This window comes from Coenobita brevimanus, chromosome 91, assembly GCF_032717465.1.
Source record: "Coenobita brevimanus isolate Jiangsu-jjx chromosome 91, ASM3271746v2, whole genome shotgun sequence".
In the NCBI taxonomy this organism is placed as follows: Eukaryota; Metazoa; Arthropoda; class Malacostraca; order Decapoda; family Coenobitidae; genus Coenobita; species Coenobita brevimanus.
In genome coordinates, this window is record NC_137044.1 from 33,403,106 (window position 1) to 33,427,900 (window position 24,795).

A 24,795-nucleotide genomic window follows, 5' to 3' on the forward strand; every position below is an offset into this window, starting at 1 on the left:
GCATAAACATAGATATTTGTATTGGTACTACGGGTGCTTTTGATAACTACGGTGGTTATCCTGCTGGCATCTCACATCTTCCCATATACAGAATCTGCTCTTTATTGTCATACCTTTATCCACGGTAAGTGGGACCTCCAGTGGTCTTTTAATTGTACCTGTCCTATATCTGTTATCTCTAGGAGACTGCAGCAGTTTGTAAAAGAAACAGTAATATCTACGATATGTAGATAACATACCTTCATGATAACCAGTAAAATGCGCCTTCTGAGCGCGAGACTAGCGAGCAAGCGCCGTGTTATCACAATTTCTTTTTGATATAAAATTATAGGCGAATCTCCGATATTCAGTTGCTAGAGTTGTTGCCAAAAAACGCATTGTTACCACGGAAAATCATTTTAAATTTGATTTCATAGTTGAGGAGTTCCCCGATTAGGGCTGAACACTCCCTTGGAAAACTCGAGATTCCAAGGGGTTCCTACGCCTTTATGGGTGAGTTTTTAGTTGATAACAAAATTTATTGAATGAATGTACCACATGCAAAAAGGATTGCAACTCTGCTTCACATAGAGTAAAGTTATTAGCTTCTGCTTAGCGTGACGGTCGGGCCGGGCCGCTCATTTGCAAACTTAACTATTTAAGTAGAGATATAGTCATCTCGTCACTCAGATGTTCACAGTGTTATTTTCTCTGGAATTAGCAATAGTATGTGTAGGAGTGCAATACAGTCAACTCCTTCATTCATGACGGAAAGCCATATTCCTAGGACGTGATTCTTGTGTAAAGCAGCATTACTAATTACAGCACAGTCAGCGGCATGACTCCGTAATAATATTTCTGTGAGCGTTTTTATTAGCAAATATATAGGGTCGTTCCATGAGATAGCTTGGATCTGATATTTATGGCAAACTAAGTCACCTAAAACAGTGCCACATCTCTCCCCCTCTGCCCTCACTCACCCACCAACAATGAACGATAGATTTTTTTTTTTTTCTTCGCCAAGGACAAATGGTGAAATGGTTGTGGGGGAGTTTGCAGCTCGAGATTGATTTGTGAAAGTATTTATATTCTTTGGATTTCAAGTACTCACAAAAACATGGCAAGTCGACGACAATTTCATTAGACCTTTTATAAAGAACTCTTAATTCGCTTAAAATAGAAAGTTAGAAGAAACGAACGAGAGCTGTCGGAAAATGGTCTCTTTTATCTGCACCATAGCAGTCCGATTGTCTCTGTTCAAGAATTTTTTATACCCCCCCCAAAAAAAAAAAAGTGATACCACACTTCCCATAGTTACTCGATTTGTCTAGTGTGATATTTTCTCTGCAATTAGCTATAGTATATATATATATATATATATATATATATATATATATATATATATATATATATATATATATATATATATATATATATATATATATATATATATATTTTCTGTTCCTGGAAATCAAAGTGAAGCTGAAAGGAAAAAGATTTTATGACATCCTTGCCATCACTAATAATGTGAAGGCAGAACTTGGTCGTATAGTAGTTGAAGACTTCCAGCTTTGCTTTCGAAAGTGGCAGGAACGGTGAGACAAGTGAATAACTATCAGCAGGGTAGGATTACTTGGAAGGGCGCAGCACATAATGCCGATGTATATACAGCCGCCATCAAAACTCTTCTCGCCTCCCCTGCCTCTCTTTCCATGAACCTGAATTTCAGCGTGGCGCACTTTTAACAAACGACGCTGATGACATTGATCTGAGGCCAGATGTACTCATCAGTGTTGTTTGATGCGGGTTCAGCACACACAAAGTGCACGGCCAGAAAAGCCAGAGAGGAGACAACCTTTGATGCCGACAGTACTTTGTTCTCCAAAATAAATGCGAAGTCATAGAACTTGTAATTAGAGCCCTCATTAATGTGTATGTGTGCTTATGTGTAAATATGTGTGTATCTTACAGGCAATTTGGTTCATTTAAACGATGCAGCCCTTCTCGAGACAAGCGGACTATGAAACCAGAGTGGAAAAAATGAATTATTCCTTGGTTGGCCCTAAAAGTTTTCTGTGAAGCTGCCGATTACTGTGGTAGTGTTTTCTGTTAGTACCTCCCCAGCCACCTCCTCCGTCTGGAAAAACGGTGTGTCCAGAGCATTTCACGTGTAAGCTGTGGAGTGGGATGAAAGAAGCTAAAGACTGGAAACCGGCAAATTGTGTATGTGTGTGTGTGTGTGTGTGTGTGTGAGAGAGAGAGAGAGAGAGAGAGTGTATGTGTATGGGGTATTGAGAAGAACAAGTTATGAAGAGAGAGAGAGAGAGAGAGAGAGAGAGAGTGAGAGAGTGTGTGTGTGTGTGTGTGTGTGTGTGTGTGTGTTGTGTGTGTAATTCACCGGGTCGGTCAGGATCACTTGATGGTCGTGATCGTCAGCTTTTACCCTCCCGGAAGGGAGCTGAGAGCTCATATAGTCCGATCTCAGGGCAAGGCTGTGACCTTCACACACGCATACACCCGTCCCCTTGCTCAAGGGGGACAGTAACCACCCACTTCGTCAGTGAAACTTTTCGCAACCCGAGCGAGGCGCGAACTCCCGTCCACCAGTTGGCAAGCGGGAACGTTACCACTGCACCAGCGAGACTGTGTGTGTGTGTGTGTGTGTGTGTGTGTGAGAGAGAGAGAGAGAGAGAGAGAGAGAGAGAGAGAGAGAGAGAGAGAGAGAGAGAGAGAGAGAGAGAGAGAGAGAGAGAGAGACCAAGAAGGCTTAGATGTTACACAATCGATCACACAAAGTTGAGGTCAGATAGTCAATAATTTCAAAGCTCTAACCACGCCCAGAAAAACGACACTCATTAGTCTGGTTAAATTCAGGTGCCCAATCGTACTGCAATGTGAACAGGGAGAAGGAAGATACAGAATGAACCCACCAGTCTGGCCGGCCCGAGAAAAGGAAGGCCATCACCAAGCAGGAGGTGTAAGATAGTTTGTGGTGGCTGGGTACGATGGTGAGGATGAAGGGAGGACGGTAAGTAGCTGCATTATACGAGTGACAGATGATGAACTAAAATGCTTGTGAGGGTACCGGTGAGATGAAAGGTAGAGTGTTTAGCATTTGAGCGAGAGGGGAATAAACAAAGATAACTACATAGATGAAGGGGCAGTTATCAGTCTATCTATCTCTCTATCTTTCTATCTGTCTATCTATCTGTCTATCTACCCGTTTATCTATATCGGATGTGAGAGAAGGCAAATAAAAAAAAAGCTTAATTGCCTCTCTTATCTTTACTGCACTATACACTACACTTTACTTCAATATGTTTGCTAAGTCAATAAAATGTGAAGTGTCTCCTCTGCTCTGAATTTTATCATTTGGTTAGATGAAGAATAATGAGAGAAAAATAAATACACGTCCTTTTTCTGTAAGGATAACTTATTGTTTTAAACATTTCACTGTGAAAGGCATATTAAACTTAGAGAGGCAGCTTTTGCGATCGAATGCATAATATTCCAAAAGTTTGCATCAGGCACAGTCTTACCTCATAGGCTAAACACAATGGAAGTTTTATCTTTAACACGTATATCAGGCTACAGATACCTTCGTATAAAAACTCATTGGAAGCCGGAAAGAATACGTAGTTATACTGGGATGGTTACTTGGCATCTGGTGGATCCACGCTTGTTTTTATACACTTTTAGGACTTTAAATTAGGTTCTGTGTCAAAATAAATAGTAACAAAGGTGACTCGAGATAGTAGACCGAAGAACATGCACAGTACTTTTCAGGTCAGGCTACCCGACAAGATAGTCCTGAGGGTGTGGCAATGAGCATTGGTAACTAGAACGAGAGCAACACTAAATGCAAAGAGACGAATAAAGACAAAACACATTTTCTCTTTGCTAAGTGTAATTACCTGACGCAGCAACATTAAGACAAAACAACTGATGTTATAGTAAGGGATTTAAACCTACAGTAGGATATTATAGTAACTGTTTCAGTTGCGGGAAATATGATGGGTATTATGATGATGATGATTCTTGCGAAGGAGTAAGGTTTAATATCGACAAGGCGTCCCTATGCCAGTGAACAAGAGTTAGCGTGTGTGTGTGTGTGTGTGTGTGTGTGTGTGTGTGTGTGTGTGTGTGTGTGTGTGTGTGTGTGTGTGTGTGTGTGTGTGTGTGTGTGTGTGTGCGCTGTACCTGTTCTTCCTCTTAGGATATTCAATGGATTTGAAGGAAGCATGCCAGGTAAGTTATGGTTACTGAGCAGGTCTTCCACTATAAAAAAATTTCCAACCATGATTTTTTGGGTACAGCTCCCCTCACCAAATAAGAAATCCTCATACATAGTGAAGGAAGGCAGATATAGCTTTGATATCTTCGTACGTGCTGTACAATAGACTCTCATCCGCATTGGGAAATTTTAGAGCGTGATCCTCATTGATTCTAGGGGGGTCAGCCTCCCTCTCAAAAATGAAAACGATCAGAAATAGCGGAAAGTGAGCACATGGATTTCAACGAAACTTCTCTGGTCGGTTCGTCTGATTCCTCGATAATGTCTTCCACTATATACAATTTTCCATCATTAATTTTAGGAGGGTCAGCCTCACTCCAGACTTATGAAGGATGCAAAACAGAAAGACAGAAAGGATGGCAGCTATGACTATGATCTCTTAGTACAAGTTGTACGATGGACATCCATAATGCGATAATTGTGGAACGTGATTTCCCCCACCCCCCAATGCTTCTTGTGCTGCCTGGGGGGTCAGCCCCTTCCACCAAAATAAAAACGATCAGAAACTGGGGGAGATTTGAATAAAACTTTCCAGGTTAGTTCGTCTGGTTACTCCGAAGGTCTTCCGCTGTATAGATATTTCCAGCTTTGATTTTCAGGAGAGTCATCCTCCCACATTTAATTAAAAATCCTCAAAAACAGTGAAAGGAGGGCAGAAATGGCTTTGACATCTTAATGCATGTTGTACAATGGACTCTTTTTCCCTGGTGTGATATTTGAGCAGCGTAACCCACCAGTGATTCTTGGGGGGCAGTCTCCGTGCCCCAAATTTAATTGATCAGAAGTTAGGGAGAGTGAGCACTTGAATTTCAACGAGGTCTGCACATATATCACAGGATTGGGTTTGCAGTGTTCTTGTTTTGTCTGAATGCACGGGAAGGAACCGCACATCTGTTTTATCATTATTATCATCATCATCATCATCATCATCATCTTTATTATTTTTACTTTTACTATATTATTATTATTATTATTATTATTATTATTATTATTATTATTATTTATTCCATCCATCATCCAATCCTGTGTTGCCCCTTGAGGAGCGTGGGAGCCCGGGGCTAGGCAAGTTGGTCCTGACATTTAAGATGAGAGTGACCAGCCTCACTCATCCCTGAGTGGCATTACCAGAGAAATAAACCCCAACCACTCCTTGGATATAAACCTGCACCGGCTCAATCCGACTGGAGCGCCTGTATTGCCCACCAAACCACCAGGTGCCATAATTTGGTTATATGGTTACCACCCAGCGTAGTCAATGGCGCCCTGTTATTAGTGTTTTCATTATTATTATTATTATTATTATTATTATTATTAACGATTTGCATTGCAGTACAAAGTTAGTTCTCTTTGTGAATACCATTTTGAATAAAGTAAGTAAGAGGAGAGCGTCCTGACCCAGCCAGTGCAGGGCCAGTATCTGTGTGCGAGTTATTCCCATACTTGTTTTGCATTCCTCAGAGTCTACCTAGTTTCCATGCCTCTTCCTCTTCCGGTTGTGCTCCTTTACCAGCACTAAAATTTCTTTCTCGATCCCTCACTGTTACCTTGCCTTATAACTATGTATTTATTTATTTGTTTATATATATATATTTTTTTTAGGAAGAGGGATCAATACTGAGTAGGGAGAGAAATGCCTGCAGGTCCTTTAGTCGAGGCCACCGCTCACAGGATGCGGCGTCAGGGAATAGATAGAAAGATAGATTGGTAGGCAGACAGACAGAAAGACAGATAATTTGATAGATATGGACAATTTGATTGATGGATTAAGGGATTGATTGATGGATAGATGGATAGACGGATGGGTGTGTAGTTATACAGACAGATAGATGGATAGACAGACAGATAGATAGACAGATACAAAAACAGATAGATTAGTGAGAAATTTCTGCAGACGACATGAAATTGGTTCCTGCACTCACCCTTGTTGGTGTGTGTGGATGGTTCAAAACTCTGAGAGGTGCAGCTAAATGTTGAAACTAATTCCCCCCCCCCTCATATTATACAAAGTGGTTACAGTTTCCTCTACCTTAGGGATATGGTTTGTGTTGGAAAAAAAAAGATTAGTGCGGTACACCATTTATTATGATATATATTGCATCTGCAATTGAAAAAAAAGAAAAAGAAAACTCTCATCAGCTTCTGTGTATGACTAACTCCGATGTTGTTGTCGTAGCTGCTGTTCATGGTGGTGATTGTGGTGGCTGGCTTATTTGGACATGAACCCGATGGACCGCAGGCTGTAATCGCCCTATTCCCCTTAGTCTGCAGCTTCCTTTTGATCGACCCTTTGTGAGATGTGACGCGTTTGTTTAGTATAGCAGGGCAGCGCCACCTCCGTGTGCAGGCGTCCTCTCAAGAATCCTTCACTCTTTTAACAGTCATTCGCCTGTAGGGTAACGCGACATTGTAAGCAACCCATAGATGCTTCTTATTATACTGATCTATTCCTACGGTGTTACAGACGATCTCATTTACCTTCAGAGAGACTGGTTGAGTTACATTAAGCCTGCATTAACACCTTCAGTACGAGAGATTCTTCTAAGAATACGAGTAATAGCCATCTGGAGGTAGCAGTTAAAAAAAGAAGACATATTCTTACGTGCAACTGTTTAGCATCGTCTCCATTAATGCCTTCAGTCCGATAGCTTTTTCTTTCTTTCTTCTCTTTCCTCTTTTTTTTTTGTCTTGTTCACATCTGGAGAGACTTCTTAGACTGTAGGCGTCAGAGGCATCCAAAATTAACCTTTTCAGTACCAGAAATTCTGTTGAAGTTGAATAACAGTTGTTGGGCGGTAGCAAGAACTAACTTAAATACACCACTGGCATCAAGATTATGAGCCTTCCTTTCTGTGCACACACACACACACACACACACACACACACACACACACACACACACACACACACACACACACACACACACTCGCTCTATTACGTGATGCCACCAAATCCTCTGAAAATAAATGGGTTTTGTAACGTTACTTCCTAACCCGATGATTATATTCAGCGGAAAGAAGACATGGCAGTCACAGGGGTCAATCTGGGTGAAATTTCAGAGCTAAAAACCCTTTTTTTAGCCATAGGACTCCCCCCCCTTTTCACTCTCTCTCTCTCTCTCTCTCTTCTATCCACCAAAGAAGACCCTAACGTATAGTGGACATGTCTGGTAGTAAAGAGGCTACTGAAGTGTACATCTAACCCATCAGACTGGAAACGCCTCTCAAAATCGAATTCAATATCTTTAGAAAATTGTAATACAAAGTAGAAGATATCGTAGTGACGAGGCCAACCTGAAATCTATTATCTTAGTATGTAGACGCCTAGACCCAAGAGACAATAGCTTCGAATAACCTGCCTCCACATCGCCATGTCCTCCATCATCCGCCCCCCTCCCCTTCCCTCCAACTCACTCCACCCTCATTCATATACCTTTCCATCCCATCCCCCTGCCTCTTCCCTGGTCCCTTTCTCCTCACTCGCATACACACTTCTAAACAGACTCTCAATCTCTATTCTCTCTACTTGGCCAAACTCTCTCTGGGTAATTCTGACACTTTCTAGCACTTCCACATCAACACAACAGTCAGCATGGCTTATCTGGCATTATCGTGAAGTATGTACAGTATTACTCAGGACTGTTAGATATACTGAAACAATTGGCTCATCTTCACAGGTAACAAAGAGTGGAGACTTTGAATCCCGTTCACAAGGACGTCATGTCAATCTCATGCTGGGACGGGAGGCAGTCTGATTATTTCAATTTCGCGTACATGTGGTAAAAACACGCCCGCTAATACCGTCATACCAGTTATGAATGCAAAAGCCCCAGCATGTAATTAGTATGAATGGTGGGTATTGGCGTCCAAATGGTGACACTGAGATGGGTGTGCTGTTGCGCGTTCAAGGAATGCTTGGCCTTAAGAAGCTGTCAGTTCTTTGTCCAGAATAGGTTTGGTAGAACAAATAAAATACTGTAAGCTCTCTTAATTCGTGCTGACATGTGGAAGAGGGACGCCTTCACGCGGTTGCACTGATATAACCACGGGGCAGAGCGGTCCGATTATATAAACATCCTTATGCTCTCCCCCTGTCACCCGAAAGGAGGATGGTGGACTGCAGGCATAAGGCAACTTCAGCCTACGGTCTATCAGGATCTCTTACATAAGCCTCGGGCCACAACACCAACTCCTACCCTGGTTTACTTGTATTTGAACAGTATTATTAAAACTTAGACAGCGAAGGTGCAAGGAAGCCGCTAATCTCATACTGTAATTTTTAGAACACCTGCAGTTGTTAGATGTGATCAGTGTACATCTTGCATTGCAGAGTGCAATTTGCAGCGATACAGAAAGATAAGGTGTGTTGTAATACCATCATCAGCAATCATTAGTTATCATCACCTTCTTCACCCTCTCTTCATCTTTCATCATTATCACCATCACCATTACTATCATGTGCTTCAGAAATTATAATGAAAGCTGGGTCTTGTCCTCACCTTACCTCTTCCGGTTTCAGTACTCTCAGGCTCTCATAACTTACCATTATATATACAAAATCACCCGATTTCGTTCAAAGAGGAGACCAGAGCTTAAAAGACGACGAGTACCTTTTGTCTTTACACCGGCGTCCCATAAAGCTCTCAAACCATCTGGCCAGAGGAACTATGATTGTGAAAATTGTGAAAATGAGATACTGACGAAAGGAGTGAAGGTGAGTGGGGTGGAGGGGGAGAGGAATAGGGAGATACCGGGGCTGAGGTGGCGGGATAGAGTGGAGAGATATATGAGAAAGGGGTGTGTGAGTTGGAGGAAGGGCAGCCAAATGGCAGAGGATAGGGTGAGGTGCAGACAATTTGTTTGTGGCCACTCCTTACTGAATTAAGACTTCTGGCAGTAGAATGATACATAGAAAATTGACAGACAGGCAGACAGATAGAAGTTAGTGGGTCTGTGGTTCAGCTTACCCTTCCACCACGAGAAACTACTTTTGTTTTTTGCTCAGGCTGCCATTAGATGATTTCTCAACTTACGATGAATCTCTAATAAGGAAGGAGGCGATGAAGGCTGGAGTTATCTCGAACAGTTCGAAACGGCCTCGTTTGTAGGTAAAAAGAATGATGATGATGATGATGATGATGATGATGATAATAATAATAATAATAATAATAATAATGATAATAATAATAATAATAATAATAATAATAATAAGGATGATGATGATGATGATAATAATAATAATAATAATAATAATAATAATAATAATAATAATAATAATAATAATGATGATGATGATGATGATGATGATGATGATGATGATGATGATAATAATAATAATAATAATGATAATAATAATAATAACAACAGTAATATTAATAATGATGATGATGATGATGATGATGATAATAATAATAATAATAATAATAATAATAATAATGATAATAATACAGTAATAATAATGATAATCTATCTATCTATATACCTAGGCTGTTTCTCCTCTAACCGGGAATAGCTAATGCAGGACGCCACACTCTCCAAAATACTCATCCACACACACACATTTTCTCGTATCTTACTCTAAGGCGAGAAGGGACCACTCCCCACCGCACCACACTGCACGAGAGTCAACTGCCCAGTGAAAACCAGCGACATCCGAAGCAGAGCCCGACAGCAGAGCTGGTTTACCCCTGCAACATCAAAATGGACCCATCCCCTTCCCCAACCATGACCCGATCAGCTGATAATAATGGTAATTCCATTACTACTAGCCTACTACTACTGCCACCACCACCACCACCACCACCTCCGCCACAACCACCACCACCAGCACTACTACTACTACTACTACTACTACTACTACTGCTACTACTATTACTACTACTACCCCCATCTTCAGAAAGTCTGAGCAAGAAGTGTTACAGCTGAGACATTTATACCTCTGAAAATTCTCTTGTGTGGCAGCCTGAAGCCTACTACTAGGAAAATTCCGTCGTCGTACCCCACCCCTGATGACGACATCAGTGCCATCCTTGCTGTATAGCTTCATGGGCTGATAATCACTCCCTATGGTTGGTTACCCTTTTTACACAACTCACTCCCTATAGTTGGTTACGTTTTTTTTTTTTTTTGCACAACTGTGAGCTGCCTTCAAGATTTTTTTCATTCCTTTACTTAGATTTTTCTCAATGACTGCTGCTTCTTCCAACAAAGAGAAATGATTGTGATGATCTCCGTGTAACACTTGGGAACTAGGTAGTCTGTGACGCCGTACATCTGCTTTGTGTTCTGATATCTTTGCATCCTTTCCTCGTTCTGTTTCCCGTAGGGCATCCAGCGTACGGTCAGCTGTATACTACAATGTTCTCATTTTGCTTCCTTTCACTTTTCTTTTTACTATTTCTCCCATTTTATGTCCTGAGGATACTGCTATCCTAAGGCCTGTTTTCTGTAAGCACTTGTCGATACCCGAAGATTTTGTTGAGTTGGGCACAATTAACATTAGAGTTGAGTTAAATCTATCTATCTATCTATTGCCAGACGCCTTAATCCCGCAAGGGGTGGCCACAAACAAATCACCTCCAAGTCGCCCTGTCCCCTGCCATGTCACTGCCTTGCTCCCAACTCACACTCCCTCTCTCATATACCTCTCCACCCCATCCCTCCATCTCATCCTCGGCCTCCCCCTCCCTCTTCCCCCCTCCACCTCACTCACATACACTCTCTTCGTCAGTCTTTCACCCTCCATCCTCTCCACATGGCCAAATCACCTCAGTATGTTTCTCATAACGCTTCCTATCACATCCACATCCACACCACAACGCTCCTTTATATCCTCATTCGTCAGCCTGTCTCTCCATGTGACTTCACAGGCTCCTCTTAAATAACTCATTTCCACTGCTCTCACTCTTGACCTGTGTCCTTCCAACAACGTCCAAGCTTCACTTCCATACGTTAGAGTTGGTATCACAATAGTGTCATGTAGTAACTTTTTCACTTCCATGCTCACTTCCCTGTTTCTTATCACTGCTTTCAAAGAACCAGCAGCCTTTCTTCCCTGCTGTACCCTTTCAAGCACTTCACCCTCCAAACCTCCATCCTTACTCATCACACTACCCAAGTACTTAAACGTACTCACATTTTCCAATTCCTCACCATCCAACCTCGCTGTACATTCACTGACTTCACCTCTCTCAAAGACCATCACTTTACTCTTCCCTACATTCACCTTTAGATTCCGTTTCTTACACACTCTCCCAAACTCATCCACCAAGCCTTGCAGCTCCCCTTCGTCTTCACTCAACAACACAGTATCATCTGCAAATAACAGTACAGGGATTTTCCAAACACTATCCTCTATCACCAGGGCCACTCCAACATCCACTACCCTACCTTGTACCTCGTTTATTACCCCATCCATGTACAGATTGAACAACCATGGAGACATGACACATCCCTGTTTCAACCCAACTTTCAAAGAGAAAAATTTACTTAGTTCACCATCCACACGCACTCCAGCCTTCGCACCATCGTACATACTCTTCGAAGCATTCAACAACTTCCCATCTACTCCATATATTCTTAACACTTTCCACAATCCTTGTCTATCCACCCTGTCATATGCTTTCTCCAAATCCATGAAAGCCGCATACAACTTCTTTCCCTTCTCTAGAAACTTTTCCACTAAAGATCTAAGAATGAATATCTGATCTACACAACCTCTTCCCTTCCTAAAGCCTCCCTGTTCCTCTCCAACTAATTTCTCTGTTCTTTCTCTAACTGTCAATAAGTATCCTACCATACACTTTTCCTATTATACTAAGAAAACAAATGCCCCTATGATTACCACACACTTCTTTTTCCCCTTTTCCTTTGTACAAGAGAATAATTATACCTGACTTCCAATCCTCCGGGACTCTACCTTCCTCCCATACCAATCTGCACATCTTGCACATCCATTCTACTACTATCTCTCCCCCATGCTTGAGCATTTCACCACACACTCCATCAATTCCTGGGGCTTTCCCCGATTTAACTTTCTTCATTGCTTCCACAACTTCTATCCTACTGATTTCTTCCTGTCTTCTCACCTCCCTCCTTCTCCCAGCCATTCCCCAGCCACTTATATTTGCATTACTTCCATCCTCTATGTTCAACAATTCCTTAAAGTGTTCTCTCCATCTGCTCACTTTTTCTCCCTTGTCCACTAGTAATCTACCATTTTTATCTTTCACTCCCCTGCTAACTTCACTTCCACCCTGTCTTACTCTCTTCACCTCTTTCCAGAACATTTTCTTACAGTCCCTCCACTTTACACTCAAATTCCTTCCAAATTCCTCATCCACTCTCTTCTTACTCTCTAATACTAATCTTTTCACCTCTCTCTTTCTTTCTACATATAACTCTCTCTTCCGCCTCTCAACTTCTTCCACGCCCCTATTTCTCATCCATTCATTGTATGCTTTCTTCTTTTGTGCCACAGCCTGTCTCACCTCTTCAGTCCACCACGCTGTTCCTTGCACCCCCCTCCGTCTTCTCTTCCTTCCACACACCACATCACATGCTGCACATATTTCTTCTGTAAATATCCTACACACACCTTCCACGTTTCCCATCAGCTCCAATTCATATTTGCCCAATCGTTCCTCCACTTCTCTCTTATACTCTGCCTTTTTCTCATCCTCTTGTAACCTTTCCACTCTCCTTGCAACTACTCCTTCCTCTCGTCTTTCCCTTCTTCTATTCCTCCATCTTACTTGAATCCTAATTCTGGCCACCACCAAGTAGTGGTCAGAAAGTCCACTCCCCCAACCTCTATAAGCTCTTGCATCCATTACACATCTTCGCATCCTTTCATCCACACACACATAATCAATCATTGTCTTCCTTTCATTCAGTTCACCACCCACCCTTCTCATCACTCGCCATGTATACCTGTGGATCATTTTATGCCTGAAGAGGGTATTGGCTATCACCAACCCCCTCCCAGCACAAATGTCCACTAACGCACTGCCATTCTCATCTATCTCAGCAGGCACACCCCACTCACCAACTATTCCATCCACCTTCACATTCCCAACTTTACCATTCATATCACCGATCAAAAACACTCTCATTCCTTCCAAACTTTTCCATGCACACTTCTACATTTGTCCAGAACTCTTCTCACACTCTTCTAGCACGATCTTGCATTGGCGCATACACACACACAATCGCCCACATTTGTATTCCAACTTTCAACTTTACCCACACAATCCTTGACCCAACTGATCCATACTGTTTTATGCTCTTCTTCCATCTTTTACTCACAACTATTCATTCTCCTTCCTTTGCCCTCTCATTCTCACCTACTCCTGCACATATACCCCATCCATACTCCCATTCTCTCACATTTTCTCCTCTCTATTTTGTTTCAGTTATTCCACATACATCCACTTTCGCACCCTCAAGCACCTGGACTATCTCTCTCTCTTTCACCTCATCATTCGCTCCTCTTACATTCCATGTACCCATTACCAAGTCCTTTGTCCGGTCCTGGGTCGTCATCGTTTGGTCAGTCCTTGTCCGAGACTTCTTGTTTGTTTTTTTAGTTAGTTGTTTTCCGGGGAGGGGCACTAACCCTCCGCCAACCCTTTTAGTCGCCTTTTACGACAAGCAGGGATACTGGGGGAGTATTCTTGAAAACCCCCCCTACCCCCAGGGGGTAGTAAATAGAGCATGATGGACTACTCATCCTCAGGACGTAAAACACGAGAAATAGTCAAAGGAAAAGGGAAAACAGGACGAGGAATGGATATAAAGAGAGCAGAACACAAAGCAGATGTACGGTGTCATAGAGCATCTAATTCCCTAGTGTTACACAAAGATCAGCACAATCATCTGTCCAAGTGGGAAGAACCTGCAGTCATTGAGAAAGATCTGAGTAAGCAAACGAAAAAAGTGTTGGAAGCAGCCCAGTTTTTTTGTAAAAAGTGTAACCTACCATAGGGAGTGATTTTTCAGCTATATGAAGATATACAACATGGATGGTACTAATGTCGCAGTCAAGGGTGTGGTACGACGGAATTTTCCCAGAAGTAGGCAATCAGGCTGTGACACGAGATAGAGGGAGGGAATTTCCAGGGGTATAAATGTCTCGGCTGTATCACGTCTTGTTCAGAATCTCTGAAGATGGGTTCTGTGTAGCCCGGAACGTTAACGAAAATAAAGAATTCAAGCTCTAACCTGTGTCTCTCTCCCATCCAACACTTACACTTGTCGTAATGGATAATCTGCATAGATACATGATTGTTTATGCACATATATGAGATTAGTCTGTCTTCCTGATTGAAAAACCCGTCTACTAGGTCTCCAGTTACTCTCTCGCTAGTAAAGCCAGACCCTGTCGTTAACCTAAAGTCTTAAAGAGAAGTGACCACCGTACGAGGAGACACTTTCTGTATTTTAAGAGTGTATGTTGATGGCGTTTATTGGAGTAACTTCATCGTCCTGTTGTCTACCAGAAAGCACGAGAGTCGGTCTAAGTGTGTGTGGGGACGGAGGGTACGGCAGGGTACGCAGGGGCCTCAATGGAAAGAGTGCCAGAGCGAGTGGGAGACAATACAATTTTGTGGAGAGATTAAGGCTAGAGTGCTTATAGGATTGGGTAGAGGGAACACTAGCCTGTTTTGTACTCTTTGTTAACACCACCGGCGCCCACAGACGCAAGCACACTCAGCATGTGCCTGTAGTGAAATTTGTGGTCCCAGCTTAGGTTTCATAAAGAAAAATCTAAAATGTACCTATATTTATTAATCAGTTCATTTACTTATCTATTTCATTATTTTGTCTTTATTTTACCTACCAAGCACCTTGCCAAAATATAAGCACAATACGTGTAGGCATTTGTTTTCGAAGGGGACACGACAAAACTGACAAGACTCCTGCCGCCTAATTGAAATGTTCACAGTTTTCTATGTTGAAATTCTACTCACACATAACAGTAGCAGTGAATCCCAGTCGTGTTCATAAAGTGCGTAATGTTAAAAGTCCCACGGTCACTCTCTAACTGGCCTTCAGTAGCTAGACCCTTAATCGCGGAAGGTGTGGTTAGAAACAAATCCCTTGCGTGCCTTCCTGTCATTCACCATCAGACTGCCCTCCATCGAACTCAAACCACCCTCATTCATATGGTGCTTTTTCACCCCGCCCCTCTACCTCATCCTCGGTCTACCTCACCCCCTCCTTTCGAACTTACACCACCCTCATTCATTTTCTCCATCTCGTCCCTCTGCCTCATATTTATCTCCTTATCCTCCTCCCTCATACTTGCACCATAATCATTCATATAGTCCTCCATCCCATGGAGGCTGTCGCCAGTATTCATGTGTGTGTGTGTGTGTGTGTGTGTGTGTGTGTGTGTACATAGCTTTTATCACATCGTGGAAGAGCGACTCTGTGCTGGACTCCTATCTAGGATTCTCTAGTACGATTCCCAGGTATAGCGTCAAAAAACTTCCTACATATATACGCACGTGTAATGTGTGTTTCGCCTACATTTGGCGTTTGTACTAGGTGGGATAAATTAAAACTGCTGTGTTGCTTGTCGAGCTGCGTGAGGCTAAGCAGAAATTCAGATGACTGCAATGTTTCATCATATGGGTTAGGGATGAAAAATATCCTCCCATAACGAATTTACTTGTTTCTTCATAGAACTCAGGTGGATTAGCTTTTATCACTTAGTGGTATGGCGACACGGCTCCAGGCTCCTATTTAGGAGTCCCGGGTTCAATGCCCGGCTATTTCTATCTATCTATCTATATCTATCTATCTATCTATCTATCTATATATATATATATATATATATATATATATATATATATATATATATATATATATATATATATATTTAATGTGTCCGACTCTGGGCAAAGGCTTCAGGGCCTATATACGGGGGCAGTAGCCTATCCCAAGGCCCAGTAGCCCTCCTACACCTCCACATGTCACCACTTCGGCGCTAACACTCACCGTCCATATTGAATACATGCTAGGGCTGTCTCATACAGGACTGGCGTACTGGTATTAGCGGTGGTATTTTTACATGTCGGCGGGTCATCTCGTAGATCAGGAAAGTCTGCTTTTTTTTTTTTTTTTTTTTTTTTTAAATGAAATTCAAATCCTTAAACCGTTCCCTGCCCCAGCCGGGATTCGAACCTGGGTCCATTAGAACTGCAGGCCGCCTCTCTACAATAGTTGAATAACAGTAATCTAAGCAGGCCAGATACGTGGTACTAATTCAAGTGAAACATATGATTCCAGTATCTTACATTTTGTGTTAATAAATGTCTTTACTCATTACAGCACATTCAGTATTTCTATTTATGTACACAAAATGCTTCAGAACTTATCACAAGGTTCTATAAATGCTTCTACTTTACTCACTCATCTTGTATTCCTTCCTTCACTGTGCTCTACCTGTTGATGATACCGCTTGTGAAGTGAGCTAACTCAGCATACACGCAATAATTCTTCCTCTCCAAGCACTTGTGGGTGACTGAAGTGGAGGACAGAGGCAATCAGAGGGAAGAGAGAGATGGTACTGATTATGCCAAAAGTGGAACAGCCAGCCTCAAACAGGGGTGAAAAAAAAAAATGTACGCTGCATTAAAAAAAAAAATGTACAATCTTCTATTTCTGCCTTATGAAATAGTGAAAGAAGACATAAAAACAAAACTTCTATCTTAACATTTTGAAACAGTGAATGAAAATTGAAAAAAAAAAAAATCAATAAATACTCATTTGTGTGTATGGTTTCTGTTTTATCACCACCGCATTAATAAGGAATTCATACAATAAAGGAAATGAAATATACTGTCCAGTCAGGAATATTTGCCGGAAGAACTAACGCAATAAGCAACGGTTTTCAATATGAAACAATCGATCACAAGTGAATTGATGCTCTGTCAGGGTTGGATACAGAGCTTGGAAAAGTGAGGGAGAGGGGGCAGGCGTGATTCCAAGTATAATTCCTATATAATGGACATAAATAATAAAATAAAAAATCACTGTCATACTTTGTTTTTAGACAAGAATAATGTCGGGAAATGCAAATGCAATAAAATGCGTATTGCATATATTAAGTAAATGACGTTATTTTTAGTATAAGCAATCACTGGTCTGGCGAAAATGGGAGAAGCGTACGCCTCCCATGCATACTCCCAAATCCGCTCCTGTCTATGATCTGGTGTACGGTACCTGGTCATATTTTCGAATATGACATTTGTAATGGTATAGAGGCTTCATGGCCCCAAATATCTATCTGTCTATCAATCTATACTGTAGCCAGACCCCGTAATCCAGTAAGGGGGTGGTCGTTTGACTTTGAGTTAGTTGTTTTACGGGATGGGGAACTAACCTTCCAGCAATCCACTTGTTGACACGAAGGGAACAGGAGTGGCTTGGCTAAATGGTTACTACCCAATGTTGTAAATGGTAAAAGACTCACAGTTTAAAATATGTAAAAAAGAAAGAGTGAAAACCATTAGCCTCCAGAACGACCATCCAAATGATGGGATTGTTTTGATATGGGAGAACTGTGATACCAATGTGCCTTCTAGCTTGTTACTTATATACTACAGAAAACGTATCTTGTGTTTATTCCATTAGGCTATAAGGGGATTTTATGCTATAGTAAACTCTGTGAAATATCCATATGCTTGGAAATGTTGCCCCTCTAGCATATTTTGTTCTCGATATGATCAGACGATTTTCTTTCCTTTTAGAAGTGATAGTTTTGAAATGGAGGACGTAGTTACAACCTTCCTGAACTACTTCACCAATACACGGCTTTCCTAAGCTCAATATAATAATCGGACGGTAGAAAACAATACATCAGTGGCACGTGTTTAACCGCATGGACATTATTTTATTTTTTATTCGTGCTGTCACTAAATAACTTTACTGGACTTAGAGCAAACCTTTGTGAATGAAAGGGTTAATGAAGGCTGTCGCTCCTCCAGACTGAAAAGTCTCTCCAAAGCTATATAACATCGCCTGGTGGTGGAAGCGTTGTCTGTCTGAAGGTGTTAAGACTATTTTACCCACAAATTCTTCTGTTCGATGATGTATTTTTATTCTGTTTTAGTTCAGGTACCAGTGCTGCCATTTCGTAAAGGTGACACTTCCATGTCTGCATCTGATTTCTCCCACAATACCCACAAATGAGATTTGACTTCCCATAAAAAGTCCCACAATATATCTACGGCAAATTTAGCAAAACATGCATGAACTTTCAGTATAGCAGTATTGATATTTATGGACTCGTCCTCTTTGTTTCCGAATCTTTGTCATAAAATTGGTTTTCGTTTCTGATAGTGTGAAGTCTCCACATGGAATTTACTCCATTCTTAGGCCCCCCTAAATTATCTCAGTCAAAGCGATTTCTGAGCTTTGTATGCACAACACTCACTTGAACGAATATTTCAAGGAGTGCATTAGAGAAATAGAAGAGGAAGGAAAACTAGTGCTGTCGAGGATATACACGGCAAGGCCTCTTCACCAATAGATTTCATCCTGTCAGTAATGCCATCTCGAACGAGCTTGACCATTCTTAAAGGTTTAAGGCGCTCCATTACGTTTGTACATCATCCACGTTATTAAAAGTTGAATAGTGTTTGAAAGCCACATTAGCCATAGTGTTACAGCGAATCACTAGCCGCGCACTAGCACACGTGGGGAATCCACCTGCAGTGCAGGAGTCCAAGACGCAAGCTAGTACACAGGTATTAAACAGATGACTAGTAGTAGAGCCAGCCTCACCAGGAGCAGTTGTCACTTTATTTGTATGGAATATATATAGCCCTTTATTAATGCTTCAGTTATTTTATTTTTACCAGGTAAAGGCATCCATACTCGGACGGCCTGAGCTTGCGCTCGCTCGGGCTGTCTAGCGATCTAAAAACACTGAGAGAAACCCAGGCAAAAATTTGATTTATTTCAATACTGGCAAGCCATGCAAAGCCAGAGGACCTTTTTAATGAAAATATTGCACAAATTTTAATCACTGTTTCCAGCGTAATGTACGAGTGCGCGCCGTCAGCTACATGCATACTCACACAAATTCTTGCAAAATCGGGCAAAATAACGAAAAAAAAAAAAAAAAAGTAGTTCTTAAAACTCCTTCCACAGTTCTGTGGGAAATTCCCGGGAAGTGACAGGACTGTTTGATACCTTCAAACGATTTCATTCTGTATTATGGAAAGACTCTCATAGCTTAGGAATAATAGCCAGCAGTGAAAAGTGGGAAGGATAAGAGGTGAAATATCAGGTGAACTTTTCTCCCCAACTGTGCTCTTCACCTACTCTGGCGGCGATATGAAGTTTACTCACACCCGCCAGCAATTTCGTTTTGATATGTCGAGGGCGAAGGCTGGGTTTGGGCTGCAGGTCAGGGTTAATGACGTCGTTCAGTTAAATGTACGGGCTGGCCTCGCCGCTCCAAGTGGTTGTCGCTGATTTAGTGCTCAAGGAAGGAAGGGGCGAACCCGAGGAAATTCACTTAAAGGGGTGTATTCTAAGTGGCACTGAAGGCTTCGTGGCACATTTTATTCGGCAATTGATTTTACACATTGCACCACGGTGTCCTGTTGTGTGTCAGTGAAGTAAAGTGTTCCGACGTAGACACGAGATGAACATCACATCGAATGTTCAAATGTCATGCAAAAATAAGTCGCTTTGGAAGAGGTGTTACGATGTCTCTTGTGCTACTTAGAATACCAGCAAAAGATTCTGCTGCGATACAAATTGTAAAGTATGTTGACCTTTGGTTTTACTCTTATTATCTCCAGCCGACTTTTTCATTTTTATTTTTTAATATCAAGAAAGTTTACGAGTTGTAGGAATTAGATTTACTGTAACTTTAATATCTCCTCATCCACTAGACTACTCTCTTGATATGAGTAAAATCATTTGGTAGTAAAAGCAATACAATGGAAATGAAGTCCTTAAATTGCATGTAAAAGTTTTATCCGGTGACATTCTTGTGTTTATTTTTACTGCCTCCAGACGATTTTATTCAGCTTAGGAGGTCCCTAGTGATGATAGACTTGGAGGCTGTACCTAAATCCTGAAGGTGTAAAAAATCGCCTACAGACAGTAAGAAGGAAAAAAGAAAAAGAAGACATTAGATAAGTGAATCTACTTTCGTCGCGTATACGAGTCTAGCTAGCAGAAAGGATAAACCCGGTGGTTCAGAGTCCGGGGTAACTTAGGTCGGGGTACGGGACCTCAGTGGATAGGAAGTGGGGGGAAGCGGGGAAGGGAAAGGCAAATGTGAGGGAAGGAGGTGGAAAATGGAACTCGGTATGAGACACTAGCAGCAGAAACGTCTGGAGCAATCTTTATGAGCACTGAGAGAGAGGAGAGGCCAGACAAAACCCTCTGATTTTGTGGGGCGTCTCTCGAATAAGTAAAATCATCTGAACCAGAAAATAACTATCGATGCTTAAAATCGCGTTGACAGCGTTATAGAAATTGTTTCAACTGTTGTGAAACTCTGTATGGTTTTCCACTAGTTAACTAAAAACAAATCATAGACTGTACAGTATTATGGCAATGAAAGTGTTACAAAGACATCATATTATTTGAAATGTTTTTCTGTTCAGTAAAATCGTCACAATTAATCGAATTTCAAGGTCGTACATCGCCCCACATTACAACATTTGATCAAATGCCAATGATTTTGATCATGTATTGTTTTATTCAAGTTTCATACAAAGGCCTGCTATGAAGATGCCCCGCCCAAAATATTTCAGCTCCAGACCACTCATCAACTTTCCTTTTCTGCCCGACACTGCCGAGGAACTCGTTACGCTCGCTTGGGACAAAGTAAACAATAAGAATGGGCAAAAAAGAAAACAGAAAAAGATAAAAAAAGTCCCCAGCCTTAACACCCCGGGCAAGAGTAAACAAATATTACGACAAATCACAATTTATGAGTCCCGCCCCTGCCAGCTAATCAGATGCTCTCGTCCCCAGCCAGGTGTGAGTTCTCAGAGCTCTCAGAATAACTTGGGACGAGACCCATAGTGTGACTACAAGCAAAAAGTGTGTGGAGGCACACAAATTGAAAATTATCACCCTCACCGAGCGTTCAGCGCACCCACTGGGGCTGAAATAATATTACTAATATACTGACAAATAGTTACAATAATAATAATCATCATCATCATCATCATCATAATCATAATAATAATAATTAGTTACCCATTAATGTGTTGTCAAATAAGAAAATTTAGCCATAACTATTTATGGTATTGAATGTCTTCTGAGCATGGGTACATTTTACATTTGTCTCAATAACTGACTAGCTGTATGCTTAACTGAAACCATAATCCTTTCAGATAATGAGAGGGACCAAAGCTATATTTATGTAAAGATAGAGCTTTACAGCTTTTGTGGTTTTCTCTAAAACGTGTTGCAAAAGAAAACACTGAACAGATTTGAATTCGGTACTTTCCACTAGGCTAAATGACAAAATATTTAGCCAAAATTTTCAGTAAACTTTCTTGTCATAGGATTTCCAACCAAATATCTGTATCTCAATTAGTTTAAGAGATACCTGTATTTCAATTTAAAACAAGCAATTTTTGCACCAAAAATGAGTATATGATCTTCAAAAACAGGCCAAGGTCGCTTATATTTGGCACAAGTACTTGGGTTACCCTCGGGTATAGTCAGCCAAAAAAGCCATGTCCTCGTTCCGAACCTCGTAAATATTCGAACAGATAAATCAAAGCAGCTGGAATGGCTTCACAAGTCTGGCAAACAGTGTCAGACAAGAAGATGGTGGGGGTGAGTGGTTTGGGGGCCGAGGTGGGGTAGTGGAGGATTCGTGTGCTGTAGTTATTGTTGGCTGTGCAGTCTAGCAATACACCACAGAGTAAAGGTGCTAAATGTGATATTACACCTGATTTAATACTTGTAAGCAGTGAAATGTATCGTCAACCTGAAATAATGCCTAGAACGTGTAGCCAAACAAGCATTAGCAGAAATGACAAGGTGCTACCCAGTCCCCTCCCCACCTTCCTGCCACACCCCCTCCACCGGGGATCAACTAGCCACATAACATTGGAATAAGAGACAGACAGTTGTGTGTGTATAGCTATCAATATAACTAGGCTGCTTCCCCTAAAGAAAAGGGGAGTAGCCGAGCCATGACGACACACTCCCAATTTACTCATCCATATACACATTTATTGTAATATACTGCATGTTTACCTTCTGAACATGACATACCATGTGTGGTGTGGCACAGAGGCATGCGATGCCTTCACAGTAATAACGAGAAAAGCATTTGTTTCCACAAGTAGTTAATGATTTGGTAAAGGGGTGAGGGAAACCTGGCCACAAGTGTTACACACGGTGATGAAACCAAGATATACACCCACCAGCATATAGACATGTCTCCACTGTCATTCAGTTATCTATATTGGACGACAGGAAATAGAGGGCAGATTCATGTTATCACTAATAAACGCTGTTTTATATTATCACATTTATGACGTTTCAGTAAATTCAGAACAATCGTTATGAAACTTAATAAACCATTATTCCATCCTGTGAAGTATTCCATACATCATAGATGAATTAGGCACGACAACCCATGAAGTACACACATCCTCCACTATCTCCACCCCAAACCACTCACTCCCACCACCGTCTGGTCTGACACAGTTGCCAGACTTGTGAAGCTATCTCTTCTGGTTCGACTTATCTCTGCGAATATTTAAAGGGTTCGGAATGAACACACGACTTTTTTTGGCTGACCATATCGTCCTGTATAATACCGTCAAGATCTAAGAGAAAAAAGTGCAAAGAAAAATTATTTTACCTACCAAAACAATAAGCTTCTCCATATTATATGATGAAGCTTAATAAAAACAATAAGAGATCTTTGTATGTGGGATGTGTTAGGAGTGTAATGCTGTATGGTAGTGAGCCTGGGCAGTAAAGGAAGAGGATACTCGGAGGCTCGCACGTGCAGAAATGGCAATGATTAGGTGGATGTGCAGTGCGTCCTTGAGTGCAAGGTCTGGGGGTGGCTATGTTTATGATGGAAGAGTTGAGAGGTAGGATGGGACTGGAGTGTATTGGTGTTGTGATGAGGAGAGGTAGATTGAGATGGTTTGGCCATGTGGAGACGATGGGAGATGATAACTGGATGCAGAAAGAAATGTTAATGTTGGGAGTAGGGTAGTGAGAGATAGACCGAAAAAGACCTGGGATGAGGTCAGTGAGCGTGACGTCAGGGTTAAGAGACTAAATAGAGAAGCTGCTAGAGACTGAGGTTAAGGGACTAAATAGGGAAGCTGCCTGGCGTCCCTGGGTCATGAGATGTTGCCGTGCATGGGCAGAACCCTGCACCACCACGCCTCCCAGTCCAGTAAAATCTCGAGTCTCAGGACCCGTACGAGTCCCAGACGGACTAAACTCCACCGTCTCTCCATCAACAAGGGAGCGTTGGAGGTGCCGTGGGTTTGGTTTAATGACTGCCTGGCAGTGCACAAAAACATCAAACGCCAGTATCCTGGCGTTTGATGAATCCGTACCCCACTCTGGCATTAAACCAAACCATGGTCCCTCTTATCTTCTGGGCTGCTGGAGACTGGTCGGCTGGATTTCTCCCTCGACGAGTTGCAGGAAATAGCAGATGTGTCTGCCATGGCTGTTGGTCGTCCTCTCATCTCTCTCTCTCTCCTCCCTCTTGAACTTTTCCGTTGCTGTTTGTTGTTGTTTGGATATTTCCCCACAGCAAAGGTAGGGACATGGGCAAACAGGAGAGCCCGTCAGAGGTAGGCAGAAAACAGCAGATAAGCCAGAAGAAAAAGCAGGAAAAACGGCCAAACAAAGTCCCAGGCAAAGGCAGCAGGCAGGTCAAAGGCCACAGCACAGACGGAACAGAGTGCAATGAAGTTAGGAGAGCAGTCTGGTGGCAATATAGTTGATTAGGGAAGCATGAGGTAGATATGCCTCGACGCCTTCACAGACAACGGCTTCCTTAGATGGAGAGGGGGAGTTGGAAATATACGCCTCATGGATCTCTTGATACAGTTGCTGGTAGACAAGAGGCAGTGCATCCCGGTCATCACTGGGATCCGTGAGATTGAAAAGAAGTTCTTCAAGGTACGTATCCGTGCAGGCATTGAGTTTAGCAGGGTCGGAAAGTGGCGGAAGGATGGCCTCAGTATGGCAGGCAATGCTGGAAGGGTCGGCCTTGTTCTTGCCACTCTTCTTGTTCTTCGTCATCTTCTTCTCCTTAGGTGGTGGATGGGAAGTAGAAGGAGCAGTGGTGACAGGCGGTTGTGATGGAAGAGGCAACTCCACAATAACAGGAGTGGATGGAGAAGGCGAGGAGGTGGGCTCTTCTTTGTCCAGATGGAGAGAAGGGATGGGAGATGAGACCCATTCCTCCTCAGCTCCAGACGATGGGAGGCGAACCTTGACGAGGGTCTCCCCAAGGTCGAGATCCATGGCCTTGGACAGTTCCTGGTC

At 42.1% G+C, this 24,795-nt stretch overlaps 1 protein-coding gene across 1 annotated transcript in view; it reads left to right on the top strand.

The window, feature by feature from the left end:
- LOC145411959 (uncharacterized) overlaps positions 1-10,309 on the top strand; it is a 26,275-nt gene extending 15,966 nt beyond the window's left edge. Inside the window, exon 4 of the mRNA XM_080281929.1 lies at positions 10,231-10,309. Coding sequence (XP_080138055.1) covers positions 10,231-10,309 — 79 coding nt within the window. The remainder of the gene's footprint in view (positions 1-10,230) is intronic.
- The last annotated feature ends 14,486 nt before the right edge of the window (positions 10,310-24,795 follow it).